The 18,126-nt window shown below is 35.6% G+C and overlaps 1 protein-coding gene across 3 annotated transcripts in view; it reads left to right on the forward strand.

Moving 5' to 3' along the window:
- Nucleotides 1-18,126, forward strand: part of FANCM (FA complementation group M) — a 62,568-nt gene that overhangs the window by 20,265 nt on the left and 24,177 nt on the right. For 2 of the 3 annotated variants that reach the window (XM_045069083.1, XM_045069088.1), the window contains 4 exons: nucleotides 8,589-8,795; nucleotides 10,697-10,907; nucleotides 15,706-15,863; nucleotides 16,856-17,023. In XM_045069083.1, coding sequence (XP_044925018.1) covers nucleotides 8,589-8,795; nucleotides 10,697-10,907; nucleotides 15,706-15,863; nucleotides 16,856-17,023 — 744 coding nt within the window. The remainder of the gene's footprint in view (nucleotides 1-8,588; nucleotides 8,796-10,696; nucleotides 10,908-15,705; nucleotides 15,864-16,855; nucleotides 17,024-18,126) is intronic. The other variant, XM_013055849.2, reaches the window with a different exon arrangement.

Consider the following 18,126-nt stretch of genomic DNA (forward strand, 5'->3'; position numbering starts at 1 on the left):
ATAATGACCTTATTTCTTTTTTCTATTATTTAAAAATGTCATTGGTGGGCTGCCTGAGTGGCTCCATTGGTTAAGTGTCTGATTCTTGATCTCACTTCAGGTATCAATTTCAGGGTCCTGAGTTCAAGCTCTGCATTGGGCACCATGCTGGGTGTGGAGCAAAAATGAAAGAAAGAAACATGTAAAAATATGGCCAGTTGTTAAAATATGGCCAGTTGTTAAGCTTCTGACTCTTGATTTTGGTTCTGATTATGGTCTCAGAATCTCGAGATTGAGCTCTATATCAGGTTTTGTGCTGGGCATGGAGTGTCTCTTTCCCTCTACCACTGTGTCCACTCCCCTCAACCCCACGTGCGCTCTCTTAGAAAAAAAAAAAAATTATTCATTTATGCTCTGAATAAGAGTCATAAGTTTTCTAAGGGCTGTATTTATTTTGTGTGTGTGTGTGTGTGTGTGTGTGTGTGTGGAAATTTTAGACTATTGATTTTTTTAAACTGTATACAAGTTTTTGAAGATTAGCTGTAGTCTACATTTGAATGGTCACTGACAATTAGGTGTGTCTTTAATATCTAATTACTTTTGACAGATCTTGATTTTGTAAACATTAGTAAGAAGAATCCTCCTGTTCTTTAAGTGTCTTTTATACCAGTCCTCATTGCACTTAGAAGAGTCTGTTTAAGCTGACTGTATATGGTGAGGACAGTCTAAGAGGTCTTCCTGGGTCAGCAAAAGAATACCTTTACCCATCTCAAATCTGATTATATGTATTTTAAAAGGTTCGGATATCTAGCAGGTTATTATTACTACTTCTAACATTTATATTTAAATGAAAAATGAAGTGGATTTTTGTCTGGGGTGTTAAGCATTTTGAGATACTAATAGTACCCAGCCTAATCTCTGGCCAGTTTTGATATTACCTAAAATCATTTTTTTCTGAGTTTGTCAGGTACCATAAGAAACCTTATTGATTTTATATTGACTTTGTCCTTTCCTCACTTATATCAATAATATTTTTATGTAGGCCAGAGTAACAACCCTTTTTATTATTCCTGCAATAATTGCTTTCCTTAGAGGAGTTTTATTCTAAAATAAGCTTTTGTGGAAATAGTTGTACTTATATTATTCACTTATTTAGAAAAAGGAGATAAAGTCAGGGAGGAAGTAGGGGCCAGATCCTTTAGAACTTTATAAGTCATTTCCATTTTTTATTTTAAAAAAAAAGTTCTTCTTTAAATTTCGGTTAACATAGAGTGTGATAGTAGTTTCACATTATAGTGATTCAACACTTCCATAAAACACCCAGTGCTTGTCACACAAGTGCCTTTCTTAATCCCCATCACTTACTTTAGCTATCCCCCTACCTGCCTCCCCTCTGGTAACCATGTCTTCTCTATAGTTAAGAGTCTGTTTCTTGGTTTGCCTCTCCCTCTTTTTTTCCCCCCCTTTGGTAATTTTTGTTTTGTTTTTGAAAGATTTAATTAATTTATTTATTTGAGAGAGAGTGAGAGCATGCTGGGGGAGGGAGAAGGATAAGCAGAATCCTCAGAATCCTCACTGAGCATGGATCCCAATGTAGGGGTCAGTCTGAGGACCCTGATATCATGACCTGAGCCCAAATCAAGAGTCAGACATTTAATTGACTAAACTACCCAGGCACTCCTCATTTTTGTTTCTTAAATTCCACATATGAGTGAAATCATAGTGGTACATGTCTTTCTCTGACTGATTTATTTCACATAGCATAATACTCTTTAGCTCCATCCATGTCCATACAATGGAAAGATTTCATTCTCTTTTATGGATGACTAATATTCCATTGTGTGTATATATGACCTCTTATTTATCCATTTGTCAGTCAATAGACACTTGGGCTGTTTCCATAATTTGGTTATTATAGTTAATGTGCTATAAACATAAGGATACATGTATCCCTTTGAATTAGTGTTATTGTATTCTTCGGGTAAATACCTAGCAGTACAATTGCTGGATCATAGGGTAGTTCTATTTTTAACTTTTTGAGGAACCTCCATACCATTTTCCATAGTGGCTATACCAATTTGCATTACCACCAGCAGTGCACCAGTGTTCCTTTTTTTCCCCATCCTGGTCAGTAACTGTTGTCTCTTGTGTTGTTGACTTTAGCCATTCTGACAGTTGTAAGGTGGTGTCTCATTGTAGTTTTGATTTGTATTTTCTTTTTTTTTTTTTTTTTTAAAGATTTTATTTATTTATTTGACAGAACGAGAGACATAAGCAGACAGAGCAGCAGAGGGAGAGAGAGAAGCAGGCTTCCCACTGAGCAGGGAGCCCCATGTGGGGCTTGATCCCAGGACACTGGGATGATGACCTGAGCCGAACGCAATCACTTAACTAACTAACCCCCCCAGGCACCCCTGATTTGTATTTTTCTGATGGTCAGTGATGTTGAGCATCTTTTCAAGTATCTGTTAGCCATTTTGATGTCTTCTTTTGACATGTCTATTCATGCCCATTATTAAATTGGGTTGTTCATTTTTTGGATGTTGAGTTTTCCGTTTCTTATGTATTTTGGGTATTAACGATTTATCACACCTGTCATTTAAAAATACCTTCCCTTATTCTGTAGGTTGCCTTTTAGTTTTGTTGATTGTTTCCTTTGCTATGTAGAAGATTTTTATTTTGATGTAGTCCCGATAGTTTATTTTTGCTTTTATTTCCCTTGCCTCAGAAGAAGTTGCTATAGCCAGTGTCAAAGAGGGATACTGCCTATATTCTCCTCTTGATTTCAGATCCATTTTGAATTTGTTTTTCTGTGTGGTATAAAAAGTAGTCCAGTTTTCCCAAGATTTGTTGAAAAGATTGTCTTTTTCCTGTTGGATATTCTTTACTGCTTTGTCAAATATTAATTGACCATATAGTTGTGGGCTTATTTCTGGGTTTTCTATTCTGTTCCACTGATCTCTTTTCTGTTTCTGTGCCAGTACCATACTGTTTTGATCATTACAACTTGGTAATATAACTTGAAGTACAGAATTGTGATACCTCCAACTTTACTTTTCTTTTTCAAGATTGCTTTGGCTATTCAGGATCTTTTGTTCTTCCATACAGATTGTAGGGTTGTTCGTTTTAGCCCTGTGAAAAATGCTGTTGGTATTTTTATAGGGATTGCATTAAATGTATAGATTGCTTTGGGTAGTATTGACATTTTAACAATCTTTGTTCTTCTAATCCAAGAGCATGGAATTTTTTCTATTTCTTTGTGTCAGCTTCAGTTTATTTCATCAGCATTTTATAGTTTTCAGAGTACAGGTCTTCTTTTCACCTCTTTTGTTAGATCTATCCTTAGGTATCTTATGGTTTTTGCTGCAATTATAAATGGGGCTGATTCCTTAATTTCTCTTTTTGCTGCTTCATTACTGGTGTATGGAAATGCAACAGATTTCTGTATATTGATTTTGTATTCTTCAACATTGCTGAAATTATTTATCAGTTCTAGCAGTTTTTTAGTGTAGGCTTTGGCATTTCTGTATAGAATAAATATTCTTTGCAAGTAGTTTAAGTTTGACTTCTTCCTTGCCAATTTGGATGCCTTTTATTTATTTATTTATTTATTAAAGGTTTTATTTATTTATTTGTCAGAGAGAGAGCGAGCGAGAGCAAGCACAGGCAGACAGAGTGGAAGGCAGAGTCAGAGGGAGAAGCAGGCTCCCTGCGGAGCAAGGAGCCCGATGTGGGACTCGATCCCAGGACGCTGGGATCATGACCTGAGCCAAAGGCAGCTGCTTAACCAACTGAGCCACCCAGGCATCCCGCCTTTTATTTTTTGTTGTTGTTGTTAGACATCTGATTTGTGAGGCTAGTATGTTAAATAACAGAGGCAAAAGTGGACATCCCTGTTTGTTCCTGACCATAGAGGAAAAGCTCTCAATTTTTCCCCATTCAGGATAATATTAGCTGTGGGGTTTTCGTAGATGGCATTTGTTATGTTGATGTATATTTCCTCTAAACCTATGTTGTTGAGGGTTTTTATCATCAATGGGTGCTGTACTTTGTCTCTTTTGTCAAATCCTTTTCTGCATCTATTGAAAGGATCATATGGTTCTTATCCTTTCTTTCACTAATATGTATCATTTGATTGATTTGCAAATATTGAAACACCCTTGCAACCCATGAATAAATCCCACTTAGTCATGGTTAATGATTATTATTTTTTTTTTAAGATTTTTATTTATTTATTTGACAAACAGAGATTACAAGTAGGCAGAGAGGCAGGCCAAGAGAGAGAGGGGGAAGGAGGCTCTCCACTGGGCAGAGAGCCTGAACTGAAGGCAGAGGCTTTAACCCACTGAGCCACCCAGGCACCCTGGTTAATGATTATTTTTAATGTGTATTTGGATCTGGTTTGCTAATATTTTATCGAGAATTTTTGCATCCATGTTCATCAGGGATATTGACCTCTTGTTCTCTTTTTAGTGGTCTTTAGTTTTAGTATCAGTGTAATGCTGGCCTCATAAGATGAATTTGCAAGTTTTCCTTCCTTTTCTGTATTTTGGAATAGTTTGAGAAGAATAGGTATTCACTCTTTAAATGTTTGCTAGAATTTGCGTGTTAAGTCATCTGGCCCTGAACTTTTATATCTTGGGAGACTTTTTTTTTTCCTCCAAGATTTATTTATTTATTTATTTTTAAAGATTTTATTTATTTATTTGACATACAGAGATCACAAGTAGACTGAGAGACAGTTAGAGAGAGAGGAGGAAGCAGGCTCCCTCCTGAATAGAGAGCCCGATGTGGGGCTCAATCCCAGGACCCTGGGATCATGACCTGAGCTTAAGGCAGAGGCTGAGCCACCCAGGCGCCCCGAGATTTATTTATTTATTTATTTATTTATTTATTTATTTATTTGACAGAGAGAGAGAGAGACACAGGGAGAGAGGGAACACAGGCAGGGGAGTAGGAGTGGGAGAAGCAGGCTCACGAAGTAGGGAACCTGATGTGGGGCTTGATCCCAGGACCCTGAGTTAAAGGCAGATGCTTAATGCCTGAGGAACCCAGGCTCCCCATCTGCAGAGATTTTTGAATACTGATTCCGTTTCTTTGCTGGTTATCAGTCTGTTCAAGTTTTCTCTTTCTTCCTGTTTCAGTTTTGGGTATTTGATATTTTTTTAGGAATTTATCTATTTCTTCCAAGTTGTCCAATTTGTTGGCATATAGTTTTGCATAATACTATCTTGTAATTATTTGTATTTCTGTGGTGTTCGTCATTATTGCTCCTCTTCTATTCATGATTTATTTGGGTCCTTTCTCTTTTCTTTTTGATACGTGTGGCTAGAGCTTTATTACTTTTATTGATTTTTTTTTTTCCAAAAGAACCAGCTCCTGGTTCCATCGATCTATTCTATTATTTTATCTGTTTGTGTGGTTGTTGTTGTTGTTTTAGTTTCTATATCATTTATTTGTGCTCTAATCTTTATTATTTCTTTCCTCCTGCTGGTAGGCTTCTTTTGTTGTTCTTTTTCTAGCTCCTTTAGGTGTAAGATTGGGTTGTTCATATGAGATTTTTTTCTTGTATTGCTATGTACTTTCCTCTTATGACTGCTTTTGCTGCATCCTGTAGATTTTGGACCATTCATTGTGTCTTCATTTTCATTTGTTTCCATGAATTTTTTTTTTTAATTTCTTTGATTTCCTCTTCATTGTTTAGTAGCATGTTGTTTAACTTCCATATATTTGTGGTCTTTCCAAATTTTTTCTTGTGATTAACTTCTGGTTTTATAACATTGTAGTCAGAAAAGTTTCAATGATTTTAATCATTTTGTATTTATTGAGGTCTCTTTTTTTTTTTTTAAGAATTTATTTATTTGAGAGAGAAAAAGAGTGTAGGAGAGAGAGCATGAATGGTGTTGGGGAGGGGCAGAGAGAGAGAGAAGCAGACTCCCTACTGAGCAGGGAGCCCATGTGGGTCTCAGTCCCAGGACCCTGGGATCATGACCTGAGGCAAAGGCAGATGTCCCACCAGCTGAGCCACCTGGGTGCTCCTGTTTGAGGCCTCTTTTGTGATCTAATATGTGATCTGTTCTGGAGAATATTCCATAAACACTTGAAAAGAATGTGTGTTCTGCTGTTTAAGGATAGAATGTTCTGAAAATATTTGTTAATTCCATCTGGTCCAGTGTGTCATTCATAGCTACTTCCTTTTTTATGTTATGTTTAGATGATCTGTCTGGTGATGTAAGTGGGGTGTTTTCATTTTAATAACTTTGGCTTGTATTATGAGTGAGATGGGAGAAGAAGCCCTTGGAGAGTGTGAAGCAGAGTAGGGTCATGACCCTAAAATAGTTTATATTTTATTTTTTTAAAGGTTTTATTTATTTTTTGAGAGAGACATACACAGTGAGAGAGGGAACACAAGCAGGGGAGTGGGAGAGGCAGAAGCAGGTACTGAGCACGGTACCTGATGTGGGGCTCAATCCCAGGACCCTGGGATCATGACCTCAGCCAAAGATAGACCCTTAACAACTGAGGCACCCAGCTGCCCCTCTATTTATATTTTAATAAAAATCACACCAGTTGTTGTCTTAATAAAATATACAGGACCTGGAGTGCAAACAGAAGACCTATTAGAAGTCTTATTATCAAGCTAAGTCTCATGGTGGCTTAGACTAGCATGGTAGCAGGGAAAGTTATGAGAATTCGTTGGGTTCTGGATATATTTTGAAGGTCAAGCTGAGGGGATTTTTTTTTGGCAAATTAACGCAGGGTATGAGATTGAGAAGTGTGAAGGATAACTCCAGCAATTTGTCCTGAAAAACAGAAAAGAGCTACTGTTAATGAAGATAGATAAGACTTCAAGAAAAGCAGGCTTTGGAGAGAAATATCAGGTGTTTGGTTATGGATGAGTTAACTTTGGTATGTCTATGAGATTAGTGTTTTTCTGAATATGAAAATTGATGAAGGATTAGTTTATTTCCCCCTTAGTATGTCACAGATACTTTTGAACATTACAATAATAATGAATTAATTTTAAAAAAGTAAAATCAATGAAAACAATGTTCATGGCCAAATTTTTTATTATTAAAGCCAACAAAAATAGTATTGCTCTGTCATTTCTAAACACCTACTCTTGGGGTGCCTGGATGGCTTAGTCGTTAAGTGTCTGCTTTCAGCTCAGATCATGATCCCGGGATCCTGGGATCAAGCCCCACGTCTGGCTTCCTGCACAGTGGGGAACCTGCTTCTCCCTCTCCCATTTACACTGCTTGTGTTCTCTCTCTTGCTGTCTCTCTCTTTCAAATAAATAAATAAAATTTTAAAAAAACAACAACAAAATAAACACCTACTCTTAAGTTTGTATTTATGTTATTGTGGGCTAGTAATAAACAGTTTGTGAACCAAACCAATAATAAATAGTTTGTGAACTATAGTTTGAGCAGCATTGTTTTATTTTTTTAATTTTTAAAATTTTATCTTTTAAAGATTTTTGTTTATTTGAGAGAAAGAGAGAGAGAGAGAGCAGGAGGAGTGGGGAGGGGTAAAGGAAGAGGGAGCAGACTCCCTGCTCAGCAGGGAACAAGATGCCAGACTTGATCCCAGGACCTGTGGATTATTGTGCCCTACCGAGGGCAGATGCTTAACCAACTGAGGCATCCAGTGCCCCTGAGTAGCATTGTTTTAAAAGTAGAGATGTTGAATAAACAATCAAATATATAAATTTTGAAGTTTATTAACATGTGTACCTTATGTTATACATGGGAGATATGCAGGGGAAAATGAGTAATTTCCTAAGGTGGTTTAGAATTGACTTAAATACCATATTAATAGGGAAAGGAGAGGAGGAACATAGGCTTCATAGGAGAGATATTTGGGAAAGATGAATGGGACCTGAGAAGAATAAAAGGGAGGTGTGATAGTTTGTAACCAAGTTTGTCTGGCTGTAGTGATGGCTTTTAGTCTCCTCTCCTATGATGAGTCGATTTTTTCTGGTTGATGAAAATCCCGGGGAGCGGATTTATGACAATTGAGTTCCTTCTGTTTTTGGACAGATAAAGGGAGAGGAATCTTCTCCCTGCTTTTGCTGTTTTTCAAGTGTCTACAGCTCAAAATAATATATCAAAGCAGCATATTTTGGGGCAGCATGCCCTAAACTCCCACAGTCATATTTTCGGATGGCATTATTTTGCTGCCCTTCACTGGAATGGCAGTATAGAAGGTAAGATAGGAATTTAGGAGTAATAAAATTTTCACTTTAGATAGACCTAACAATAAATTTAGGTCTAGGATATGATTAGCAAGCTGTAATTGCTCTGTGCTCTTTATCTGCCCATAGCCCTTTAGGGACACTTAAATAACATCTTGGGTTTCTAATTTATGTGTGAACTTAACAAACGTTTTTGGCATCACAACCATTATGAAAGCAAAGGCATTAGGACTGCCCTTTGCATTTTACCACAGTCTGTTTTGGTTTATATTGCCATATTGGTACTTCTTTTCCATTTCCCTAGTATCCTGGGTTCTGATTTCACCAATTTTGGGTGAATGGAAAAAGTATGCTTTGATCTACAAGTCTCTTACATTTGTCTTTGGTTATTTTAAAATCACTTTTATTTTAGGTTGTGAAACAATTTCGTAGTGGTGGTTATAACACATTGGTTTCTACTTGTGTTGGTGAAGAAGGTTTGGATATAGGAGAAGTTGATCTTATAATATGTTTTGATGCCCAGAAGAGCCCAATTCGTCTTGTACAACGAATGGGTAGAACTGGCCGCAAACGTCAAGGCAGAATAGTTGTTATCCTTGCCGAAGGACGAGAAGAACGTGTAAGTAGACTTGTAGAAATGTGATTTGATAATTGAAATTTGAGAAATATAGTTTAAGGTAACTATTGGTCTGTTAACATTTGAAGACCCAAAAATGTGTAGGAAATTATGGTTGATTTTTTTCCCCCTACTTTTTAGAAGATTGAGTATTCTTCTCTTTTAGTTAGGAGAATTTTTAACTAGATTCTGTTTTCTAATTTTTATCCATATAAAAGAACACATTTTTCTATGTTAGTATTAATTTAGGGATACTTAGATACAAAAATCAATATGTATTATTATTTTTTTAAATCTTTGAGACATCTTTAGCTCCTTTTTTTTTTTTTTTTAAAGATTTTATTTATTTAAGAGAGAGCCAGAGAGAGCATGAGTTGGGGGACAAGGAGAGGGAGAAGCAGGCTCCTCCCTGAGCAGGAAACCCTAGGAGTGAGGTGGAAGCTGGGAGGAGGCTCAATCCCAAGACCCCAGCCAGGATTAGGACTTGAGCGGAAGGCAGATGCATAACCTACTGAGCCACCCAGGTTCCCCTCAATATCGATTTTGTTTTAGTATTTCCCTATGCTTCTAAGGGCTGTGTTCTGTTTCTAGTTTAGTTTTTTCTTCTGTTTTTAAATATAGTGAACTGAGAATGGATTTTACATTCTGGCTAAACTAATCAACCAACAGCAATATGTGCTAGAGATATTATGTGGCCTGGAAAATCTAAAGTATTTATTTTCTGGCCCTTTATAGAGAAGTTTGTTGATGCCTATACAAAATGATAAGAAACTTAAATTATATTCACACTTGGCTGCAATCTTGAGTGACAGACCTTCCTGGAATAAGATGTTATACCTAATATTATTTTGTTTGTTACACTAAAATTATTAACTAACTTCTGTAACTCAGTGGAACTGTTTCCTTGGGCAAATATGTAGGTTCATATTAAAGATTCTTAAATTGATTATAGCAGTTATTAAAAATTGATTTAAATTGTTTTATTGGCCCTTTAAAAATCATCCTGAAAAATGAACTTTTCCCCTGATACTTTTCATGTGATTATAGCATATTATGTAACATTTATTTTATCTGTAAAATGATTCCAATACAGTAAATGCCTGGCAGCTTGTAAAAATATATGTATTATCAATGAGTGGAATTAGGTTCTAACTGTATTACCTTAGGCAAACCACTTAACCTCTGAATTCAGATGTTAGTTTTCTTATCTGTAAAATAATCATAATGGCCCACATTTAATAAGGACCTACTCTCCTTGGCAGTGTTTTAAGTGTGTCAGATGCATTATTTCATTTAATCCTGTATGGGGAATAATGGTTTTTTTGTATGTAGTTAAGAAAACTGAAGTGTAGGGCACCTGGGTGGCTCAGGTGGTTAAGCCTCTGCCTTTGGCTCAGGTCATGATCCTGGGGTCCTGGGATCAAGCCCCGCATCAGGCTCTCCGCTCAGCAGGAAGCCTACTTCCCCCTCTCTGCCTGCCTCTCTGCCTACTTGTGATCTCTCTCTGTCAAATGAATAAATAAAATCTTAAAAAAAACCCAAAAACTGAAGTGTAGAGAGATGAAGTAACAAGCTGGAATATGGGAATAGTATTTTTAAAAAAGCAATTTACACTTATATATATAAATATTCACCTTATTCAAAATTAGAAATATCCTAAATGAAAGGTAGATTTTCTTTGTGCAGTATAATTATGAAGGTAGGCTTTTATAATACTAGATTTTGAACTGATTTTCAAGAGTTAATTGAACAGGTCTCAAATTCAAGATAACAGATATTCTCAGTGTTTAAGTGGATCAGAGTTTAATTTACTGTTTATAATAAATCCAAACAAATATAATAACTTTTTGTTATGGCTAACTGACTATTATAGAAATAATGTAATTTGACATTTTTCTTTGCAGACTTATAATCAAAGTCAGTCCAACAAAAGAAGTATTTATAAAGCTATTTCAGGTAGCAGGCAGGTTCTTCATTTTTACCAAGGAAGTCCACGAATGGTTCCTGATGGAATCAATCCAGAATTACACAAAATGTTCATTACATGTGGTGTCTATGAACCAGAGAAACCTCGGAACTTGCAGCGGAAATCCTCAAACTTTTCCTATAAGAACGGTAAATAAAAAAGCTTTGCATTTGAGCCATGCATTTTTTTTTTCCTGTTGTTAGTTAGCAGGCCATATGTTGATATATTTCTTTTTTGAGAAACTCAATGTACATTCTAGGATGTTATGAGTGTTGGAAAAAGAAGAGCTTATTCCTCTGGCAAAGGGAAGGAGACAATGACAGAACAGAGTAAGAAACTCAGGGTTGCGAAAATTAAAATGCCTGCCAACCCAGAGAATCTTCTTTACAAAATGTAGAATAGAAAGAGAACTCTTATTATTGAATAATTGAATTGAATTGAATCATTCAGTTGAATCATTCATTGAATCAGATTATAGTGTGCATCATTGAAATCCACTAAGATTATATGAAGACAGAAATCCTACCCTATACCTCCCTTCAGGCAGTTATGATTCCTTACATACATATTCTCAAGAGTAATAGTAACTTTTCCTCCTATGGGAGGATAACACCTTTTGCTGTATATTATTTCATAGTTCATTCCCAGATCACCTGATAATTGAGGTAGCCATTTGTGTTAGCTTTGTTGCCTTTATTCAAAGAAATAATAAGACAACTTTTATCTCTGCATGCATATAGTGAAGAGAACGGTACTCGGGTTAAACTTCCCTGGTGACTGAGAGGGACACTATCTTCCTTGATGTTTACATTGCAGAGAGAGCTCCTACACCCATCTGTGGTTGAAATGCTAATTTGAGCCTTGCTCAGATTTTAGAGATTTGCATATAATATCAAACAGTTAAAGAAAAGATTTACAAACATTAGGTGTCTCCTTTAAGAACTGCAGAGATTTTGGTGATATCAAGAAAATACTCTTGAAATTTTAATACTATGAAGATGAGAAACTAAAATTTTTTTCTTTTAAATTTTACTTAATTTTTAATCAGGACTTTTAAAGAATCATAACATCATATAGTTTTATTTTAAGATTTGGAAGGAACATTGGGGGTCATCTGTTCAAATTAGCTATCGAGATAGGCATAGTTTCTGCAGTAATTTTCTTTAATAATATTTTAAGAACAACAATGTCATCTTGTTAACTATAGGCACTATGTTAGACACAGATCTCTAAAATGTATTCATCTCATGTAACTGGAATTTTAGATGCTTCAAGCAGTAACTCTGTCTTTCTCTCCACCCAGCCCCTGGCAACACTATTCTATTCTCTGCTTGTATGAGTTTGATTATTTTATTTTATTTTATTTTATTTATTTATTTATTTTAAGATTTTATTTATTTATTTGACAGACAGAGATCACAAGTAGGCAGAGAGGCAGACAGAGAGACAGGGGGAAACAGGCTCCTTGCTGAGCAGAGAGTCCAATGCGGGGCTCGATCCCAGGACCCTGGGAATCATGATCTGAGCTGAAGGCAGACTTTAACCCACTGATCCACCCAGGCGCCCCAAGTTTGATTATTTTAGATATCTCTTATAAGTGGAATCATGTAGTATGTGTGCTTCTGTGACTGGCTTATTTCACCTAGCTAATTTTCTTTAGGTAAATGGTAGGATTTTTTTTTTTTAAGGTAGAATAATATTCCATAGTATGTACAGGCACATTTTCTTTCTTTTTAAAAAAGATTTATTTATTTGAGAGATAGAGAGAGAGAGCACAGGCACAGGGGAGGGGCAGAAGGAGAGGGAGAAGGAGACTCCTCACTGAAGAGGGAGCTGGATGTGCGGCTCAATCCCAGGACCCTGAGATCATGACTCAAGCTGAAGTCAGACTCTTAATTGACTGAGCCACTCAGGCGCCCTACCACATTTTTTTTTAATACACTCATCTGTCAGACATTTGGATTGCTTACTTACATCTCTTACATATAGTGAGTACTGCTGCAGTATACATGGAGTGCACATAATCTCTTTGAGATCCTAGTTGTACTTCTTTTGGATATATACCTGGAAGTGCAATTGCTAGATCCTATGGTACTTCTATTTTTAATTTTTGGAGGAATCTCTATGCTGTTTTCTTTCTTTCTTTCTCTCTCTCTCTTTCTTTCTTTCTTTCAAGATTTTATTTATTTGACAGACAGAGATCACAAGTAGGCAGAGAGGCAGGCAGAGTGTGGGGGGAAGCAGGCTCCCTGCCAAGCAGATAGCCCGATGCGGGGCTCAATCCCAGAACCCTGGGATCATGACCTGTGTAGAAGGCAGAGGCTTTAACCGACTGAGCCACCCAGGGGCCCCATCAATGCTGTTTTCTATTACGGCTGCACCACTTTACTACCACACCAACAGTATATAGGGATTTTAATTTTTCCATATCCTCACCAGTACTCATTATGGTTTGACTTTTTGATAGTAGGCATCCTAACAGGTAGGAGGTAATGTTTCATTGTGGTTTTGGTCTGCACTCAGCTTTCTTGTTAATGCATATTCAGCCTCAACTTGAATATCTGTTAATGGAAATTGTATTTCATTTTAAGGGTTTATTCCCTAAGCAGAAACCCTATATAGAAGAAGATTATTTTTCTTATGTTGAAAAATCTTTGTACCTTTTTCTCATTGGTTTAATTTTATCTTCTAGATACAAGGAACAGTTTTGATCCTTTGTTTACCTATGTGGCAGTTCTTTACATATTTGAATATAATACCTCTCAAGTTAAGCTGTTGGTTCCACTGGTTTTCATACCATGAAATTTCAACATCCTTTCCATTCTAGTTATTTGCTTTGGGTTCACTTACATTTGTTAATGTTTTTTCCCTTAACATGGAGCTCTAAATCTATGCTTTTTGGATATGCTTATTAAATCTCATACAAATCTGCTTAATGGAAATATGCCTGTCATTTTATAACACTTTGCCAAATCTTTGGTTAAGGTGAAAAGTTTGTATGTACAGTTGATTCTTGAACAAAACTGATCTGAACTGTGTGGGACCAATCCTATGCAATTTTTTTCAGATTTATTAATATAGTTCAGTACTGTAAGCATACTTTCTCTTATGACTTTCTTAATATTTTTTCTACCTTTATTATAAAAACATAGTAAATAATGCATAAAATATACAAAACATATGTGTTAATTGACTGCTTATGTTATCAGTACAGCTTCCAAACAACAGTAGGCTATTAGTACTTAAGTTTGTTATTTTTTTTTTTTTTAAAGATTTTATTTATTTATTTGATAGAGAGAGATCACAAGCAGGCAGACAGGCAGGCAGAGAGAGAGAGAGAGAGGAGGAAGCAGGCTCCCTGCTGAGCAGAGAGCCCGATGCGGGACTCGATCCCAGGACCCTGGGATCATGACCTGAGCCGAAGGCAGCGGCTTAACCCACTGAGCCACCCAGGCGCCCCAGTACTTAAGTTTTTGGGGAGCGAAAAGATAACTGCTGATTTTCAGCTGGGGGTTGTTATCCCTAACCCCTGCATTGTTTAAAGGTCATCTGTATTTTGGATTCTTTTAAATTTATTTAACTTTATTTAAATTGATTAAGCTTGCATAAATTATTCTTAGTGATCATTGTATTTTTATAAATGTTAAAATTAACCATATGTTTAATAATTGTTTCTCCCGTCCAAGTACTAACCAGGCCTAGAGATGGATGACAAATTTCTTTAGTAAAATTGAGATAATATTGGCTCAAGTTTATTTTTTTGTGTGCTCCCCCCCCATTCTACCTGATTTTTCAAAGCTTTAGGGATTCATCTTGCTAAAATTGCATGTATAAATGTAATCTTCTGTAAATTAGCCTAATTCATCTGGGCTTAGAGAACTGAATTTACTTAAAGTGACTAAAAGAGAGGAATGCCTTCCAATTTTAGAAGTCTGTTTTAAAGATTGTTAGATCTGAAAATAGCCTGAAAGACCTTGTTCAAACCCCTTACTTTACAAAAGCAGATTCTTATACAGTATTGGAAATAGGTAAGACAAAAGTTTCCTGATACCTAATTCAGTAGTCTTTCTGGTTTCTTTTTCTGCCTTCATTTCTGTTGGACCAAAGTTACTACTTTATACCATTTATCCTTTTTCAGTTTGCTGATTATTTTCCTCTGTAGAGATTAAGAAAGTTGGAAAGAGTTAATTTAGTATATTTTTTTAAAAAGTATATTATTGGGGCACCTGGGTGGCTCAGTGGGTTAAAGCCTCTGCCTTCGGCTCAGGTCGTGATCCCAGGGTCCTGGAATTGAGCCCCGCATTGGGCTCTCTGCTCTGCGGGGAGCCTGCTTTCTCCTCTCTCTCTGCCTGCCTTTCTACTTCCTTGTGATCTCTGCCTGTCAAATAAATAAATAAAATCTTTTTTAAAAAAGTATATTACTGTCATTTTTTAAAGCAGTAGGTCTTTTCTGTCTACCTCTACCACCACCCCCCATTTAAGACTTAAGTTAAAAAATCCATTTTAGTCTTGACGATCTTCCCCCATCCCCAACCAAGCTTCAAATAATCTTTCAGATAAAAATGATAGAATAAAAAAAAATGTTAGAATCATGCCAGTTTTCGTTTGTAAGTTTTTTAACTCTTTTATGCCAGGTCTTAGACACAACATGGAGAGAGTCCTAAAGAAACCAGGATTGAGAGCCTACCTATCTGGCTCTGTTACATTAATGAAGTCATTATGGAAGGTTAGCTCCTGAACAGGAGGCTGTGCTAGTACTTTTAAAGAGGTGAGAAAAGTGATAACCAAATGATTATGTGAAAAATACTGGTTTTAAGGAATAGAGTCAGTGGTTTAGTAAAGATGATTAGATATAAACAACTGGAGAGTTTGAGTTCATGTTGTACATTTTGTGTTTTCTTAGCAGATTTTTAAAAACTTCTTTTTAATTACTTTTTCAACTTACAGGAATGAAACAGAGTAATTCAAAAAAAGATTGGTTCTTATCAGCAGAAGAATTTAAATTATGGAACAGACGTTATAGGTTAAGAGAAAGTGATGAAATTAAGGAAATAACATTTCCTCAAGTTCGGTTTTCGTCTTTAGAAAATGAGGAAAACATACCAGTAAGTTGAACATGTTTTTAGATACTCTTTATAGTGATTATGCAGTAGCTTTGGGAGTAGAGAGAGTGTTCATGATCAGAATGTCAAGTGACTTAAAAAACGAAGAATGTTAAACAGTTTAAAAAGAATATTAGAGTCTGAGTTTGTAGAACTATAAATTTTCTTATATTCTTTATTGTGTATATGTATTTTTACATGAGTGTGATACATTTACATAATATTTCTTTTTCCAATTACTTTTTACTATATGAACATTTCTATATAGGCATACTTAACATGATTGCTATGTTATTCTGCAATATGCCATGGTTTGCTTGACTATTTTTCTGTTATGTTTTCAAATTCTTTTCAGTGTTATTATCGTAAAATTGTGCCATCATAAACATCTTTGTACAAACTTTTTAAAAAAATTGTGTAGAACTTTAAATTGAATATTTTTATTTCTCTTACTATGAACAAATTATTGGTGAACTTAAAGTCAAGAGAATTGATCAAAGGTTACATATATGCCTAAAGAGCTGGAAAAACAACCTTAGGAAAGAGTCCTTTTAGCAGATTTATAAGATTTGAAATATGGCTATTCAGAATTTATATTCCTTTGCTACCAGGGAAAGTGAAGAATGGCAGCATGAAAAAATTAAGATCATTATCACTGTGAGGTTGTGAATGTGTTTTTATTAGATTATAGAATATAAATCTAGCCCAATAGTACTTTTGAAACCACACATTTTCTTAAATATTTGTTCTTAACATGGAACTGTATAAATAGGAATATAACTAAGTACTAACTCAAATAATAGTTACTTTCAAAATATATTTAAAAGGGCATTTTTGTACTTTATGAAATTATTTTTTTTAGTCTCCTGAGATTTTACTGAAAATACCCAAATGAATTCAGACTTTTTATGTTAGGCTTATTATCTGTATGTTGTTTATTTAATCAGTTTATGAAATCTGAGTAGGTGTATTTATCATTTTTATTATTTTTAAAATCATTAATCAAGATCCAGGAACCAAACATTGGAATTTATCAACTCTCTCTTTCTGAATGGAGAGTGTGGCAGGATCGTCCTTTTCCTACGTATCAAGTTGACCACTCAGATCGATGCCACCATTTTATAAGCATTATGCAAATGATAGAAGGAATGAGACATGAAGAGGTAGGGTTTTATTATAATTTTCTCTTGTTGGTATAGTGGTAAAAAGAATACTTGGTATTTTTTTTTGTGTGTGTGTGATTTATTTATTTATTTGAGAGAGAAAGAGCATGTGGGTGAGTTGAGGGGAGGAGCAAAAATGAGGGGGGAGAGAGACAATCTTAAGGAGACTTCCCATGGAACACAAAGCCCGGTTTGGGGCTTGATCCCACAACCATTAGATCACAACCTGAGCAGAAATCGAGAGCTGGTTGCTTAACTGACTGAGCCATCCAGGCGCCCCTATGCTTCTTAATTTGAAATCATTATTTAAGAATCAAGTATTTAATATAAATAATTATAGTTAGAATATTTTGTTTTTTGTGAAGTTTCTTGTGATCTCAATAGGGAACCGGTTTTTTGCCTTAGGTGAAGAAGTACACTTAATTAAAAGAATATCATCTGTCATTATAGATAAATCAGAGTAAAATTTTAATATACCTAATGACTTGTATAAACTTGTAGTAAAGCTGATTTAGCACTCTTGTTAAATTGGATTTATTGAGATATTCTCCATCACATAGGTGATTTGGTATGTCTCTTGTATCCTGGTGGTAGTTTAGAGAATTATTGATTCCTTGAGAAGCTACTTGATTATTCTTCCTTGAGGGAATGAGAATAATGAACCTACTATGAGTATGAAATCCAAAATGCCTGGGTTAGAATCCCAGGTCTACCTCTTACTAATCATGCATCTGTAAGTTACCTAACCTCTTTGGGCCTCAGTTTCTCTGTAAAATGGGAATAATGATAATACTTTCTTCATAAGGTTGTTGTGAGGATTAATTGACTTAGTTTGTGTAGACCATATAGAACAGTAACAGGCATACTCAATAGACTGTAGCTGCTATTTTTATTATTAGCTATTATTCATGAATACATATAAATGGAGTAACTAGTTGTGGATCCCAGCAAAACTTACGCTATCAAATTAACACATATTTATTTAGTGCCTTCTATATGTCCTCTTCTATTCCAGGCCCTCTGGCACATCAGTGAAGAAGCCAGATGAAATACTCTGTCTGTGGGGAGCATAAACACTAGCAGGGAGACAACTTTCTCAAATT

The sequence above is a fragment of the Mustela putorius genome, unplaced genomic scaffold (assembly GCF_011764305.1).
Source record: "Mustela putorius furo isolate JIRA1106 unplaced genomic scaffold, ASM1176430v1.1 tig00000129_pilon_pilon_pilon, whole genome shotgun sequence".
Classification (NCBI taxonomy): Eukaryota; Metazoa; Chordata; class Mammalia; order Carnivora; family Mustelidae; genus Mustela; species Mustela putorius.